The following is a 17,696-nucleotide window of genomic DNA, read 5'->3' as shown; positions in this document are numbered from 1 at the left end:
TTATGTGATTCATCCTGCTTATGTGTGATGTTTACTGGGCTAGTGGTTGGAACATTAAGGCCTTTGGAATTGACGCAGCCTTTTGGTTGGGCGCGCTTTTTATGGACTTGTCAGTTCACCTTGTGTTCGGGCGTGGTTACGTTCCATTTTTCCATTTTCGCATTCCCGACCGCGTGGAAATTTTCTAGTCCGCAGGGGTCTGGTCATAGGAGGTGGTGAGTGCCCAGTCATTGTGGGTGTCAGGTGCCGTTTTTTTTTTACTACTTTAGTCCATATTTAAATATCCTCTATCCAGTTATGGAGGATTCTGATGCTGAGACTATTTTGATTTCCGATTCTGTGTCCGGTGATGAATCCGGAGTGGCCTCGTTGCCTGTCAACCAGTTTTGTTCCGTATGCCATTTCAGAGCGCCTGGTTCCTCGGGCTCGGGGAATCAAGGGACTGCTGAGCCATCCTCCTCTGAGGGTCCTGTCCTCCGAGAGGCGAGTTCCCTACCAAATCATAATTCTGCACATGCGGGTAACCCAGTTCATGGTTCCTCCATGCAGGGTGGCGTGTTCCTCCCGGAGGTTGCAGCACGTTTTCGCTTCCACATAATGTTGGCGATTGTTCGTCTGCAGAGTCCAGACGTTTATTTGAGAATGTGCTCATGCCCTATTGTCCCGGGCCTTCTGCCTTGGGGAGGGCCTCTACAGTTCCCTGCGGGTGTAACTGTCCCTGAGTGTTGTGCCTTTCGTTACAGGATTGTGCGCCTTCGCATATTGCTCAGACATGTTTTTCAGTTATTGAGTGACCCTATCATTACCAAATACAGGATTTTTAGTCTGATAATTCAAATGGTGCACCTCATTAGACATGTGGGGATGAAGTAATCTCCTGATTGTCATTTGTTTGAGATCTTTCCCAGTTTTGAAAGATATGGCTCTGTTTGGCTGGTCTTGTGGGTAGGCCTGTGTCTTTTTGGGAGTTAACCTCCGGGTTGCCTTATATTTTATTTATATCCGATGGGATGTCTTTTATTTGTTTTTGTTTCCTTCAGGTACCTTCTGGGATTGATACTCTTTCTTACTTCTTCGGAAGTTGTTTTGGACATATTAGTCCTATGTTAAAAATGTCTGTTTTCTGTTTTTTCCCCTATGAGGGAGAATTTATGCAGCTAGCCGGTAGGAGCCTCAGTGCAGGCTGGTCTTGTCGGGTTCATTCGGTCTTGCGGCTGTTCAGACACGTGGCGCTGTTCTGCTTGGCTGGTTCGGTAGAAGTGCAGAGTGCTTAGGCTATGATTGTTTTTCATGTTCAACTAAGCGTTCGAGAGGACCTGTGGGTCTGTGAGGTGGGACGGATTGTTTCAGTCCTTACAGCCTTCAGTAATAGATGGCCAGGCAGGGGAGTTTTCCGCTGTGTCACTCTATCCGACATCTGATTTCATCAGAACTTAGAGTTTTCCTCCCCCATGTGGTGGAGGGTTGGAGGGCTTAATGCCCCTTACCGCAGTTGAGCGGTTTGACCTTCATTTTTAGGCCTCTGGATTTGTCCTTTTGGGCTTGATCCAACAGCTAGCTGTCTAGCATGCGGAAGGTTTGCAGTTTGAAACCAATTGCAGCTTTTGACACCTTGCGGCCTGGGTATATGCGTGTAAGCTGTTTGTAGTGTATCTAGATGCAGCTCTTACTCTTTGACGTGTGCTGTCTGTCTGAGTTATAAGAGACCCTTGGGTCTTCTTCCATTGTCCCCGGGTGAGTTGGATCTCCTTTTAGGGATCTGTGTTTCCGGGTGATGGTTGTTCCCTGCGGGGACTTTGTTTAGCTTGGGGTTTTCCGGAGCTGGGTAGGCTTAGTGCCTTTCTCTTCCTTGTGTCCTCTGCTGTGCAGAGGTGATAGGGAAACTAGCCCTGCTAGTAGGATTTTTTTGACCTCGATGTTTCCCTTGGTTGTCCTGAGGCTCTGAGAAGTATCTTCATACGACTTCTAGGCTTGCTCTTTGGAGCGTTGGACTTAGCTAGAGGTGGTTCCTTCCTTTGGTCGGGGTTTTCAAGATCTCGCTATCCGGATTCTCTGGATATGCATCTATACCCTTGTGTCTGGCTTTTTGGCCAGTTGGGGTGTTTAGTTCTAGGGTAAGGTTTGCCTGAACTATTAGGTGCCCGGACCTGTTTTTCTCCCTGAGACTTCTGGTTGTTGAAGCTTCGCTTGGCCTTTTTCCTGACCCAGTCTTGGGTAGTTTTGGAATCTTGGATCTCAGGGCTGGTCGGGGTGTTCCATGGTAGTGGGAACTGGGGCTATTTATGTCTTTGCTCCATCTACTTAACCTGGTCATGGTTGGCCAGGATTTCGGAGTATATTTTACTCTTTGCCACGGAATGACCCATGTCATCTGGTGGTTAGCCGTGTGGCTTGAACCTCAAGGGTGGTTGGTTCATACCCAGCTGCTGGCGTTGGATGTCCGATTTCTGGTGTGCCTTAGGGTTGCATTCCCCTGGTCAGCTTGCCAGTGTTCCCATGGATTCCCTGCTCTGCAGGCGAATGGGTTGGCTGTGTCTCTGCTTGGCAAGCTACTTGTAGGGGGGTCCTTTTCTAGGACATCTGTGTTGGGATTTTCTCTTCCCATTAGCCAGTGACTTCGGGCCTTGAGGACAGTTTTTGCCCTACCAGCATCATCCGTTTTCTTTAGAAGATATTATCCTCCCTATGGAGATAGAGTCCTTGCTTGGTGCTTCTCCTGGATGGGAGGCAGAAAAGTGGGATTGGTTCCCCGGGGGTCTTGCTGGCTCCAAGCAGACTTGTTGGGCCTTTATTTTGATAGATCCTTAGGTTTATGGCCTTGTTGTCTTTTTTCAGAGTCGGGTTGTACTTGTACTCTTTGGGGATGGCTGTGCTATCCTTGCGCTCATTCCTGTACCTGTTTCGGGATTGTTTTGGATCCCTGAGGCTGGGTTGGTCCAGCTGGCTGTGGGTCTGCAGGTCAGGATGGCCGAGCAGTCTATGGAGCAGCGTTCGGTCGCAGTCTCCTCTGGATGTGTGAGCTTTGTTGATCTATCCTGTTAGCTTAGTCTGCTAATGTATAGATTTTCCTTTCAACTGTCTCCATTGATTTCAGAAGAGAGTTTACTCTTCCTTCGGTTTCTGACGGTATACTCTTCTTCTCGCGGGGCCTCAATTGAGGTTTTGTGTTTCCCTTTTTAGGGACCTGTGCGTAGGTCCGGAGCGTGCCCTCTGTCCGGGGTTTGCTTTTGCGGTTTGTTTCTTGTTTGACTGCTTCTTCCTCGCAAGTATCCTCTGTGTCGTCTTGTTGTGGACTCTGTTTTCTCAAACTTGGGGTTTCTCACCTGAGTGTATTACACACTTTTTCATGATCGAATGCCTTGGTATTCTTGACATTGGGAGGACTTTGCCTCTTTGCAGGATGTGGGAGAGATGTCTGTTCTGTCTCTGTGCCTGGTCTTGTCCCGGGTTTTGCTTGGTATAGGCGTGGCATCCTTTCCCTATTTGGGCCCCTTTGGGTCTCTGTGAGCTGGGCTCACTCGTGGAGGTGTTCTTTTTTGTATTAGGGGACCTTTCAGTTTCCTTGGTTCTCCTTTGCCTTGTTCCCTTGGGGGTTTTGGCTGGTGTCTCCTTCATTTGTGGAGATGAGCGGTGGAGGACTGTTTGTTGGGCGACGGTGTCTCCTGGAGGACTGTTGGCTCAATCGAGTCCGTTTGCAGTCTCGTGTTTGGCTTCTGGACTAACTGCAAGTCAGTGTCATTGGGGCTTTTCTTCTTAAAGTTTTCTCGGCTTCGGACGAAACAGAGTTTTTTATCGGGTAGAGGTTCTGGCTTGGTGCCCTCAGTATGGTCCGCCTATTGAACCCTCCCATCTTGGCATTCAGTTTCCTCGATAGCTTGGATATTGTTTTCCCAAAAGTAATGAATGCAGCTGTGGACTCTTTCCATTTAAGAAGAAAAACATAAATTATGCTTACCTGATAATTTCCTTTTCTTCTGAAGGAAAGAGTCCACAGCTCCCCACCCGTAATTTCTGGGCGTCCTTATTATTCTTCTGGCACCTTTCACCCTGATATTTCTTTTACTGTTCCTTGTTCCTCGGCAGAATGACTGGGGGATGAGGGGAGTGGGAGGAGTATTTATGCCTTTGGCTTGGTTGTCTTTGCCTCCTCCTGGTGGCCAGGTTCTTGTTTCCCAAAAGTAATGAATGCAGCTGTGGACTCTTTCCATGGGACGAAAAGTAAATTATCAGGTAAGCATAATTTATGTTTTTGCTGGTGTCTTGTTTTTTTGCTTGCATTGCATTAACTTTTTTCTATTGTGTATTTGTAGGATGTCATGCCTGATGCTGTAGTCAAAATAGAATATGCTACAGAGAATGTGGTGCCTGGTTCCTCCGCAAGGGAAAAGGTAAGAGTTTATGTATGTATGTACAGTATATACACTTACTGTGCAAAAGGTGTGAAAACATGCTGTAAAGTAAGAATGATTTAAAAAATAGAAATGTTTATTTATTTCATGTAATTGGCAAGAGTCCATGAGCTAGTGACGTATGGGCTATACAATCCTACCAGGATGGGCAAAGTTTCCCAAACCTCAAAATGCCTATAAATACACCCCTCACCACACCCACAATTCAGTTTTACAAACTTTGCTTCCTATGGAGATGGCGATGTTACCAATCAATATTTTAGCTATTTTCAGCGCTCTTCAGGTTTAGCCTCTGTTGAAGAGAGAACAGTTCATTTGTTTTCAGACAGATAATATCACAACTGTGGCATATGTCAATCATCAGGGTGGGACTCACAGTCCCCAAGCTATGAAAGAAGTATCTTGGATACTTGCTTGGGCGGAATCCAGCTCCTGTCTAATTTCTGTGGTTCATATCCCAGGTATTGACAATTGGGAAGTGGATTATCTCAGCCATCAGACTTTACATCCGGGGGAGTGGTCGCTCCATCCAGATATGTTTTCTCAGATTGTTCAGATGTGGGGTCTTCCAGAAATAGATCTGATGGCTTCCCATCTAAACAAAAAACTACCCAGGTACCTGTCCAGGTCCTGGGATCCTCAGGCAAAAGTGGTGGAAGCGTTAACAGTTCCTTGGTGTTACCAACCTACTTATATCTTCCCGCCTCTGGTTCTTCTTCCAAGAGTGATTTCCAAGATCATCATGGAACAATCGTTTGTGTTGCTGGTAGCTCCAGCATGGCCTCACAGATTTTGATATGCGGATCTTGTTCAGATGTCCAGTTGCCAACCTTGGCCACTTCCATTAAGGCCAGACCTTCTGTCTCAAGGTCCGTTTTTCCATCAGGATCTCAAATCATTAAATTTGAGGGTATGGAAATTGAACGCCTAGTGCTTAGTCATAGAGGTTTCTCTGACTCAGTGATTAATACTATGTTACAGGCTCGTAAATCTGTTTCTAGGAAGATTTATTATCGAGTTTGGAAAACTTATATTTCATGGTGTTCTTCTCATAAATTATCCTGGCATTCTTTTAGAATTCCCAGAATTTTACAGTTTCTTCAGGATGGTTTGGATAAGGTTTTCTCTGCAAGTTCCTTGAAGGGACAAATCTCTGCTCTTTCTGTTTTATTTCACATAAAGATTGCTAAGCTTCCTGATATTCACTGTTTTGTACATGCTTTGGTCCATATCAAGCCTGTCATTAAATCAATCTCTCCTTGGAGTCTTAATTTGGGTTTGAAGGCTTTACAGGCTCCTCCGTTTGAGCCTATGCATTCTTTTGACATTAAATTACTTTCTTGGAAAGTGTTGTTCCTTTTGGCCATCTCTTCTGCTAGAAGAGTTTCTGAATTATCTGCTCTTTCTTGTGAATCTCCTTTTCTGATTTTCCTGTATATACCCGCTTTTTTTTTTTTTTTTTTTTTTTTTTTAAGTGTACTTTTCTGATTTTCCATCAGGATAAGGCAGTTTTGCTGACTTCATTTAAATTTCTGCCTAAGGTTTTGAATTCTAACAACATTAATAGAGAAATTGTTGTCCCTTCTTTGTGTCCTAATCCTAAGAATTCTTTGGAGAGATCCTTACATTCTTTGGATGTGGTAAGAGCTTTGAAATATTATGTTGTAGCTACTAAAGATTTCAGGAAGACTTCTAGTCTATTTGTTATCTTTTCTGGTTCTAGGAAAGGTCAGAAGGCTTCTGCCATTCCCTTGGCATCTTGGCTAAAACTTTTGATTCATCAGGCTTATTTGGAGTCGGGTCAGGCCCCGCCTCAGAGAATTACAGCTCATTCTACTAGATCAGTCTCCACTTCGTGGGCTTTTAAGAATGAAGCTTCAGTTGATCAGATTTGCAAAGCAGCAACTTGGTCTTCTTTGCATACATTTACTAAATTCTACCGTTTTTTATTGATGTATTTGTTTCTTCTTTGGGTTGTGGATTTATTTATTTTTCCCTCCTTCTCTAGTGACTCTTCTGTGGAGTTCCACATCTTGGGTATTACTATCCCATACGTCAATAGCTCATGGACTCTTGACAATTACATGAAAGAAAACATAATTTATGTAAGAACTTACCTGATAAATTCATTTCTTTCATGAGACCCATCCTTCTTATGGTGGTTATGATTTTTTGTATAAATCACAATTATTTCCAAATTTCTTTGTTGGTGCTTTTTACTCCTTTCTTTATCATCCCACTACTTGGCTATTCGTTAAACTAAATTGTGGGTGTGGTGAGGGGTGTATTTATATTCATTTTGAGGTTTGGGAAACTTTGCCCCTCCTGGTAGGATTGTATATCCCATACGTCACTATCTCATGAACCCTTGCCAATATGAAAGAAATGAATTTATCAGGTAAGTTCTTACATAAATGATGCTTTTTTTAATCAATTTAACAAAATGCAAACTGAGTGAACAGAAGAAAAATCTAAATTAAATCAATATTTGGTGTGACCACCTTTTGCCTTCAAAACAGCATCAGTTCTCCTAGGTACACTTGTGCACAGTCAGGGATTTTATAGTCAGGTGCATGACTAAACAATTTACCAAACAGGTGCATATGATAATCCAATTTACTATGTAGATTGAAACACAATCATTAACTGAAACAGAAATAGCTGTGTCGGGGGAATAAAAATGGGTGAGGAACAGTCAAACTCTGCTAACAAAGTAAGGCTGCTGAAGACAGTTAAAAGTCGTACACCATAGCAAGACTGACCACAGCAACAAGACACAAGATAGTTATACTGCATCAGCAATGTCTCTCCATGGTAAAACTTTAAAGGCAGACAGGGGTTTCCAGATGTGTTGTCCAATTTCTTCTGAAGAATCACAAAGAAACAGGGCAACACTGAGGACCACAGACTCTGTGGTCGGCCAAGGAAACAGTGCAGCAGATGTAAGACGCATCATGCTTGCTTCCCTTTGCAATCAGAAGATGTCCAGCAGTGCCAACAACTCAGAATTGGAAGAAACTAGTGGGACCCTGGTACACTCATCTACTGTCCAGAGGAGTCTGGTCAGAAGTGATCTCTCATGGAAGACTTGCAGCCAAAAAGCCATACCTCTGATGTAGAAATAATTGCCATGTGACTCAACTATGCACGAAAACATAGGAATTGGGGTGCAGAAAAATGGCAGCAGGTGCTCTGGACTGATGAGTCAATATTTTAAATATTTGGCTGCAGCAGAAGGCAGTTTGTTCAACAAAGGGCTGGAAAGCGGTACAAGAATGAGTGTCTGCAGGCAACAGTGAAGCATGGTGGAGGCTCTGCTATGCCTAATTAAACATGTTATGAGTGATTACATTTGGTATCACTGTTCCTTAAAATATGGCACATTATGGGGTATTTGAGGACTAGGTATGAGGAATCCTGTGCTATTTTGATGTAGAGCAACAGCTATCCTGTACATAAGCTTAAACATACCTTGTACAACATGTGCAGACACACTTTAGACTGATTTTGTGTATAACCATGGAAGGCCATTTCTTTTTAAGAATGTAGAACATAATTTTAAGGACATTACACTAACCTAAACATTTAAGGGATTTGAAACCCAAATTTACTCCTATTATTAATTTGTCTTCATTCTCTTGATATCTTTATTTGAAAGAGCATGAATGTAAGTTTAGGAGCCGGACCATTTTTGGTTCAGAACCTGGGTAGCGCTTGCTTGATTGGTGGCTACATTTGATAATAGGAGTAAATTAGAAAGTTGCTAAAATATGTCATGCTCTATCTGAATCATGAAAGAAAAAAATTGGGTTTCATATCCCATTAACAGCCAGATACCTGAGATCTTTGTAAACAAACTGAAGTAGAATGTATCCCATTGTACTGATATTACACATTGATTTTAAGAATTGCTGCCTTAATGATCTTGCATAAATAATAATTTAATTTGATTTTTTAAATATAGCCAGTGTTTTTATGGTTAGAAGATGCTGCAGATGTAATTGTTTTTAGTTTTGTCCAAATTCTTGTTTTGAAATCACAGTGCATTCATTGATATGTATACACACCATATTGCCTATTAATTCTTCTAACCACAAACAATAAGCTTAAAGGGATACTAAACCTGGGTACCGCTTGCTGATTGGTGGCTAAATGTAGCCACCAATCAGCAAGTGCTAACCAAGGTGCTTAACCAAAAATGGGCTGGCTCCAAAGCTTTTATTCCTGCTTTTTCAAATAAAGATACCAAAAGAACAAATAAAAATTGGTAGTAGGAGTAAATTAGAAAGTTGCTTAAAATTGCATGCTCTATCTGAATCCTAATAATAAAAAATTGGGTTTAATAACCCTTTAAAGGGACAGTAGGAAAATATGTTCTATTTTATTACAGTGTATCATTTGTACTCTACTCACTCTGTAACACTATAAGCAGTATCTCTCATAGGCTGCAGTGAGCGATTCAGCCCCTACAGCTGCAGGTTCTGTGCAGGACTTTATGCATTTTGATTACCTTTTGAGGAGTTAGACTTGTAGAGTTCCACAGTGAGTAGTATTCATTACCCTAACCAGTAAATCATTAATTAATTGCAGTGTAATATTTTATTTTTATCTGCATTCACTCATTGTGGATATGCTGTGTTTTCTTGGTTTTAAAGAATATAATCTATGCCCTGTACTTACTGTTCTGTTGGCAAGTTACATTCACCTAGATTCCAAGTTGTGCGTTCATGTTTTAACGCTGAAAAAATGTAATTTCAGCTTTAAAACAGAACCGCAGCCATTACAAGTCTTGTCGGTATAGGTGTACCGCAAGCCTTTTAGCCTGTAATGCAACGTCAGAACCGCACTCGTAAAAATTTAGTTTTTTCATCGGATTCCCATAGCGCTGCCATTATGAGTTTTTCGGTGAGGCTAACAGCCTAAAACGTCAAGATCCGTAACGCTATCTAAAAGCAGTAGTTATAAGTTTTACGCTACAAATCTGTTACATAAAACTCATAACTAAACTGCTACAAGGTGCACTAAACACCAATAAACTACCTATTAACACCTAAACCGAGGCCCTCCCGCATCCCAAAAACTATATTACATTCATTAACCCCTAATCTGCCCCTCCCGATATCGCCGGCACTAAAAAAAAAAAAAAAACCCCTTTCTCCAACATTGGTGTGTCCGGTCCACGGTGTCATCCATAACTTGTGGGAATATTCTCCTCCCCAACAGGAAATGGCAAAGAGCACAGCAAAAGCTGTCCATATAGTCCCTCCCAGGCTCCGCCCCCCGAGTCATTCTCTTTGCCGCTCTGAACAAGTAGCATCTCCACGGAGATGGTGAAGAGTATGTGGTGTTTGTTGTTTATTCTGGCAAGCGGAGAGGTCAAAAAGCTACTGCTACCTCTCTTTCCTTTTGGCTGAAAAGCATCATCCGATTGGCTTACGAGACTGCCGGACGGCAGCCTCCTGAACGAATCACAGCTCACTCTACTAGGGCTGTGGCTTCCTCATGGGCCTTCAAGAACGAGGCTTCTGTTGATCAGATATGTAAGGCAGCGACTTGGTCTTCTCTGCACACTTTTGCCAAATTCTACAAATTTGATACTTTTGCTTCTTCGGTGTCTATTTTTGGGAGAAAGGTTTTGCAAGCCGTGGTGCCTTCTGTTTAGGTAACCTGATTGGATCCCTCCCTTCATCCGTGTCCTAAAGCTTTGGTATTGGTTCCCACAAGTTATGGATGACGCCGTGGACCGGACACACCAATGTTGGAGAAAACAGAATTTATGCTTACCTGATAAATTACTTTCTCCAACGGTGTGTCCGGTCCACGGCCCGCCCTGGTTTTTTAATCAGGTTTGATAAATTTCTTTCTTTAACTACAGTCACCACGGCACCCTATAGTTTCTCCTTTTTTTCTCCTGTCCGTCGGTCGAATGACTGGGGGGGGGCGGAGCCTGGGAGGGACTATATGGACAGCTTTTGCTGTGCTCTTTGCCATTTCCTGTTGGGGAGGAGAATATTCCCACAAGTTATGGATGACGCCGTGGAACGGACACACCGTTGGAGAAAGTAATTTATCAGGTAAGCATAAATTCTGTTTTTCTGCCGCTCCCCGACATTGTCACCACTATAATAAACGCATTAACCCCTAATCTGCTGTCCGCCCACATCGCCCCCACTATACTAAAGTTATTAAGCCCTACACCGCCGCCACTATATTAAACCTATTAACCCCTAAACCGCAAGCCACCCACAACAAAATATACTAAAATAAACTATTAACCCCCTAAACCGAAAAGCCCCCCACATCGCAATAAACTAAATTACACTAGTAACCCCTAAGCCCCCCTAAGTTTAGATTAAAATTACAATTTCCCTAGCTAAAATTAAATTAAAACTGACCTGTCAAATAAAAAAAAACTAAGTTTAAACTAACAAACTAATATAATTAGTAAACTAAAATTAAACCAACTACCAATTAAATAAAACTAAACTACACATTAAAAAAATCCTAACACTACTCTAAAAACTACAAACGGCTAGATTACGAGTTTTGCGTTATGAGTGAAAAAGCAGCATTATGGCTCTTTTTCACTACTGCTGGTATTACGAGTCTTGTAAGTATAGCTGTACCGCACACCTTTTTGGCCGTAACGCAACATAACTACCGCACCTTTCAAAAATTCCTTTTTCAATGGGACTTCCATAGCGCCGGTATTAAGAGTTTGCCTGTCTGGCCAAAAAGTGAGCGGTACAGCCCATAACTACAAGATCTGTACCGCCACCTCACCTAAAAGTCAGTAGTTATGGGTTTTACGCTACAAAGCTGTAGTATAAAACTCATAACTAAAGTGTTAAAAAGTACACCAACACCCATAAACTACCTAGTAACCCCTAAACCGAGGCCCTCCCACATTGCAAACACTAAAATAAAATTATTAACCCCTAATCTGCCGCTCCGGATATCGCTGCCACTATAATAAACATATTAACCCCTAAACCGCCGCACTCCTGCATCGCAAACACTAGTTAAATATTATTAACCCCAATCAGCTGTCCCTAACATCGCTGCAACCTACATTACTGTTATTAACCCCTAATCTGTTGCCCCCAGAATCGCCGCCAGCTAACTACACTTATTGACCCCTAAATCTGCTGCCCCCAATGTCGCCCACCACTATACTAAAGTTATTAACCCCTAAACCTAACGTAACCGTAAGCCTAACACCAACTAACTTTAACATAATTAAAATAATTCCAAATAAAAATTAAAATGAATACCTAAATAATTCCTATTTAAAAATAAATAAATACTTACCTGTAAAATAAAACCTAAGCTAGCTACAATATAACTAATAGTTATATTGTATCTAGCTTATGTTTTATTTTTATTTCACAGGTACGTTTGTATTTATTTTAGCTAGGTTGATTAGTTATTAAATAGTTCTTAACTATTTACTAGCTACCTAGTAAAAATAAATACAAATTTACCTGTAAAATAAAACCTAACCTGTTTTACAGTTAAACCTAACATTACACTAAAATTAAATAAATTTAATTAAAAAAATACATTTATCTAAATTACAAAAAATAATAAACACTAAATTACACAAAATAAAAAATAAATCATCAAATATTTAAACTAATTACACCTAATCTAATAGCCCTATCAAAATAAAAAAGCCCCCCCCCCAAAAAAAAACCAAAAAAAAAAACCCTAGCCTACATTAACTGCCAATGGCCCTTAAAAGGGCCTTTTGCTGGGCATTGCCCCAAAGAAAACAGCTCTTTTACCTGTAAAAAAATATATACAAACAACCCCCCAACAGTAAAACCCACCACCCACACAACCAAACCCCCCAAATAAAATCCTATCTAAATAAACCTAAGCTCCCCATTGCCCTGAAAAGGGCATTTGTTTGGGCATTGCTCTTAAAAGGGCATTTAGCTCTTTTACGGTGCCCAAAGTCCCTAATCTAAAAATAAAACCCACCCAATAAACCCTTGAAAAAACCTAACACTAACCCCCGAAGATCCACCCTCATCCAGCCGGGAGAAGTCTTCATCCAAGCGGCAAGAAGTCCTCAATGAAGCCAGGAGAAGTCTTCATCCAAGCGGCAAGAAGTTGTCCTACAGGCAGGCAGAAGTCTTCTTCCAGACGGCATCTTCTATCTTCATCCTTCCGACACGGAGCGGCTCCATCTTCAAGACATCCAGCGTGGAGCATCCTCTTCATACGGTCCCAGACATACACTGAACGGTCCCTTTAAGGGACGTCATCCAAGATGGCGTCCCTTGAATTCCGATTGGCTGATAGAATTCTATCAGCTAATCAGAATTAAAGGGTAAAAAATCCTATTGGCTGATGCAATCAGCCAATAGGATTGAGCTTTAATCCTATTGTTTGGCTGATCCAATCAGCCAATAGGAGTGAGCTCGCATGTTTGTGTTTAGCTGTAATTTTCCTCTTTCTTATTTACTGTACCCACACATATTATATACCGTTTTTCTCGCCATTAAATTGACTTTCTAAAGATACCATTATATTCATCATATCTTATAATTTACTATAAAAAAAATATATTAAAAAATGGGAAAAAAACATACTTTTTCTGACTTTGACCCCCAAAATCTGTTAAACATCTACAACCACCAAAAAAACTTCTATGCTAAATAGTTTCTAAATTTTGTCCTGAGTTTAGAAATACCCATTGTTTACATGTTATTTGTTTTTTTTGTAAGTTATAGGGCAATAAATGCAAGTAGCACTATGCTATTTCCAAACTTTTTTTTTTTTTCCAAAATTAGCGATAGTTACATTGGAACACTGATATCTGTCAGGAATCCCTGAATATCCCTTGACTTGTATATATTTTTTTTTAGTAGACAACCCAAAGTATTGATCTAGGCCCATTTTGGTATATTTCATGCCACCACTTCACCGCAAAATGTGATCAAATAAAAAAAAAAAAAGTTCATTTTTTCACAAACTTTTTCACAAACTTTAGGTTTCTCACTGAAATTATTTAGAAACAGCTTGTCCAATTATGGCATAAAAGGTTGTAAATTCTTCTCTGGGACCCCTTTCGTTCAGAAATAGCAGACATATATGGCTTTGGTATTGCTTTATGGTAATTAGAAGGCCGCTAAATCCCGCTGCGCACCACACGTGTATTATGCCCAGCAGTGAAGGGGTTAATTAGGGAACTTGTAGGGAGCGTGTAGGGTTTATTTTAACTTTAGTGTAGTAGACACCCCCAAGTATTGATCTAAGCCTTTTTGGTATATTTCATGCCACCATTTCACTGCCAAATGCGATTTAAAAAAAAAAAAAATTGTTCACTTTTTCACAAACTTTTTCACAAACTTTACGTTTCTCACTGAAATTATTTAAAAACAGCTTGTGCAATTATGGCGCAAATGCTTGTAAATGCTTCTCTGGGATCCCCTTTGTTCAGAAATACCAGATATATATGGCTTTGGCGTTGCTTTTTGGCAATTAGAAGGCCGCTAAATGCCGCTGCGCACCACACTTGTATTATGACCAGCAGTGAAGGGGTTAATTAGGTAGCTTGTAGGGAGTTTGGAGGGTTAAAGGGACACTGTACCCAAATTTTTTCTTTCGTAATTCAGATTGAGCATGACATGTTAAGCAACTTTCTAATTTGGTATCTTTATTTGAAATGCAAAAATATAAGTTTAGATGCCGGCCCATTTTTGGTGAACAACCTGGGTTGTCCTTGCTGATTGGTGGATAAATTAATTCAGAAAATAAAAAAGTGCTGTCCAGAGTACTGAACCCAAAACAAGCTTAGATGCCTTCTTTTTCAAATAAAGATAGCAAGAGAACGAAGAAAAATTGATAATAGGAGTAAATTAGAAAGTTGCTTAAAATTGCATGTTCTTTCTGAATTACAAAAGAAAAATTTTAGGTACAGTGTCCCTTTAATTTTAGCTTTAGTGTAGAGATCAGCCTCCCACCTGACACATCACATCCCCTGATCCCTCCCAAACAGCTCTCTTCCCTCCCCCACCCCACAATTGTCCCAGCCATCTTGAGTACTGGCAGAAATTCTGCCAGTACTAAAATAAAACGCTTTTTTTTTTTTATTTTTTTTTTAATTATTTTAATTATGTGGCTCTGATGGACCCCCTGCCCTAAGCCCCCAACCTCCCTGATCTCCCCCAAACAGCTCTCTAACCCTCCCCCGCTACCTATGTGCCGCCATATTGGGTTCCCATTTTGCTCCAAAAAAAGGTTGTTTTTTTATTTTAAATAAATTTAATTTCTCCAACATTGGTGTGTCCGGTCCACGGCGTCATCCTTACTTGTGGGAATATCTCTTCCCCAACAGGAAATGGCAAAGAGTCCCAGCAAAGCTGGCCATATAGTCCCTCCTAGGCTCCGCCCACCCCAGTCATTCTCTTTGCCGTTGCACAGGCAACATCTCCACAGAGATGGTTAAGAGTTTTTTGGTGTTTAAATGTAGTTTTTTATTCTTCTATCAAGTGTTTGTTATTTTAAAATAGTGCTGGTATGTACTATTTACTCTGAAACAGAAAAGGATGAAGATTTCTGTTTGTGAGAGGAAGATGATTTTAGCAGACAGTAACTAAAATCGATTGCTGTTTCCACATAGGACTGTTGAAATGAAGTAACTTCAGTTGGGGGAAACAGTTAGCAGACTTTTCTGCTTAAGGTATGACTAGCCATATTTCTAACAAGACTGTGTAATGCTGGAAGGCTGTCATTTCCCCTCATGGGGACCGGTAAGCCATTTTCTTAGTCAAGCAAACAGAATAACAGGCTTAATATGGGCTATAAAACTGGTAGACACTTTTATGGGCTAAATCGATTGCTTTATTTGGGCATTTTATACATGTTTATGCTGATAATTCTCATTTATAAACTTGGGGAACGTTTTTTAACGGCAGGCTCTATGTTAGACACCTTTTCCAGTCAGGGAGGGCCTTCCCAGTTGTAGGCTGAGCCTCATTTTCGCGCCATTACTGCGCAGTTGTTTTTTGAGAGCAAGACATGCAGATGCATGTGTGAGGATCTGAAAGTAGCTGGAAAAGTTTCTAGAAGGCGTCACTTGGTATCGTATTCCCCTCTGGGCTTGGTTAGGTCACAGCAAAGGCTATAGCTGGGACTGTATAGGGGTTACATTTGTAAACGGCTCTGGTTCCGTTATTTTAAGGGTTAAAGCTCTGAAAATTGGTGTGCAATACTCTTAATGCTTTAAGACACTGTGGTGAAATTTTGGTAATTTTTGAACAATTCCTTCATACTTTTTCACATATTCAGTAATAAAGTGTTTTCTGTTTAAAATTTAAAGAGACAGTAACGGTTTTGTTTTAAAACGTTTTTTGTGCTTTATTGACAAGTTTAAGCCTGTTTAACATGTCTGTGCCTTCGGATAAGCTATGTTCTATATGTATGAAAGCCAATGTGTCTCCCCATTTAAATTTGTGTGATAATTGTGCCATAGCGTCCAAACAAAGTAAGGACAGTACTGCCACAGATAATGAAATTGCCCAAGATGATTCCTCAAATGAGGGGAGTAAACATGATACTACATCATCTCCTACTGTGTCTACACCAGTTTTGCCCACGCAGGAGGCCCCTAGTACATCTAGCGCGTCAATGCTTATTACCATGCAACAATTGACGGCTGTAATGGATAACTCCATAGCAAATATTTTATCCAAAATGCCTACATATCAGAGAAAGCGCGATTGCTCTGTTTTAAACACTGAAGAGCAGGAGGGCGCTGATGATAATTGTTCTGTCATACCCTCACACCAATCTGAAGTGGCCATGAGGGAGGTTTTGTCAGATGGGGAAATTTCAGATTCAGGAAAAATTTCTCAACAAGCTGAACCTGATGTTGTGACATTTAAATTTAAATTAGAACATCTCCGCGCACTGCTTAAGGAGGTGTTATCTACTCTGGATGATTGTGACAACTTGGTCATTCCAGAGAAATTATGCAAGATGGACAAGTTCCTAGAGGTTCCGGTGCACCCCGACGCTTTTACTATACCCAAGCGGGTGGCGGACATAGTGAATAAGGAGTGGGAAAAGCCCGGCATACCTTTTGTTCCCCCTCCTATATTTAAGAAATTATTTCCTATGGTCGACCCCAAAAAGGACTTATGGCAGACAGTCCCTAAGGTCGAGGGGGCAGTTTCTACTCTAAACAAGCGCACTACTATTCCTATCGAGGATAGTTGTGCTTTCAAAGATCCTATGGATAAAAAATGGAGGGTTTGCTTAAAAAGATTTTTGTACAGCAAGGTTACCTTCTACAACCCATTTCGTGCATTGTTCCTGTCACTACAGCAGCGTGGTTCTGGTTCGAGGAACTAGAAAAGTCGCTCAGTAGAGAGACTCCATATGAGGAGGTTATGGACAGAGTTCACGCACTTAAGTTGGCTAACTCTTTTATTTTAGATGCCACTTTGCAATTAGCTAGATTAGCGGCGAAAAATTCAGGGTTTGCAATCGTGGCGCGCAGAGCGCTTTGGCTAAAGTCTTGGTCAGCGGATGTGTCATCCAAGACAAAATTGCTTAACATCCCTTTCAAAGGTAAAACTCTATTTGGACCAGAATTGAAAGTGATTATCTCAGACATCACTGGGGGAAAGGGCCACGCCCTTCCACAAGATAGGCCTTTCAAGGCCAAGAATAAGTCTAATTTTCGTTCCTTTCGCAATTTCAGGAACGGACCGGCCTCTAATTCTGCATCCTCTAAGCAAGAGGGTAATGCCTCACAACCCAAACCAGCCTGGAAACCGATGCAAGGCTGGAACAAGGGTAAGCAGGCCAAGAAGCCTGCTGCTGCTAACAAAACAGCATGAAGGAGTAGCCCCCGATCCGGGACCGGATCTAGTAGGGGGCAGACTCTCTCTCTTTGCTCAGGCTTGGGCAAGAGATGTTCAGGATCCCTGGGCACTAGAAATAGTTTCTCAGGGTTATCTTCTGGAATTCAGGGAACTACCCCCAAGGGGAAGGTTCCACATGTCTCACTTATCCTTAAACCAAATAAAGAGACAGGCGTTCTTACATTGTGTAGAAGACCTGTTAAAGATGGGAGTGATACACCCAGTTCCACTAAACGAACATGGAATGGGATTTTATTCAAATCTGTTCGTAGTTCCCAAAAAAGAGGGAACTTTCAGGCCAATTTTGGACTTGAAGATCCTAAACAAATTTCTCAGGGTACCATCGTTCAAGATGGAAACCATTCGAACGATTCTACCCACTATCCAGGAAGGTCAATTTATGACT

The 17,696-nt window shown here is 41.4% G+C and overlaps 1 protein-coding gene across 6 annotated transcripts in view; it reads left to right on the top strand.

Annotated features, from left to right (window-relative positions):
- FAM13A (family with sequence similarity 13 member A) overlaps nucleotides 1–17,696 on the top strand; it is a 775,968-nt gene that overhangs the window by 343,868 nt on the left and 414,404 nt on the right. For all 6 annotated transcript variants that reach the window (XM_053703428.1, XM_053703423.1, XM_053703425.1 and 3 more), the window contains one exon: nucleotides 4,311–4,388. In XM_053703428.1, coding sequence (XP_053559403.1) covers nucleotides 4,311–4,388 — 78 coding nt within the window. The remainder of the gene's footprint in view (nucleotides 1–4,310; nucleotides 4,389–17,696) is intronic.

Source organism: Bombina bombina, chromosome 2 (genome assembly GCF_027579735.1).
Source record: "Bombina bombina isolate aBomBom1 chromosome 2, aBomBom1.pri, whole genome shotgun sequence".
Lineage (NCBI taxonomy): Eukaryota > Metazoa > Chordata > Amphibia > Anura > Bombinatoridae > Bombina > Bombina bombina.
This window is presented reverse-complemented; position numbering and strand designations above follow the sequence as displayed.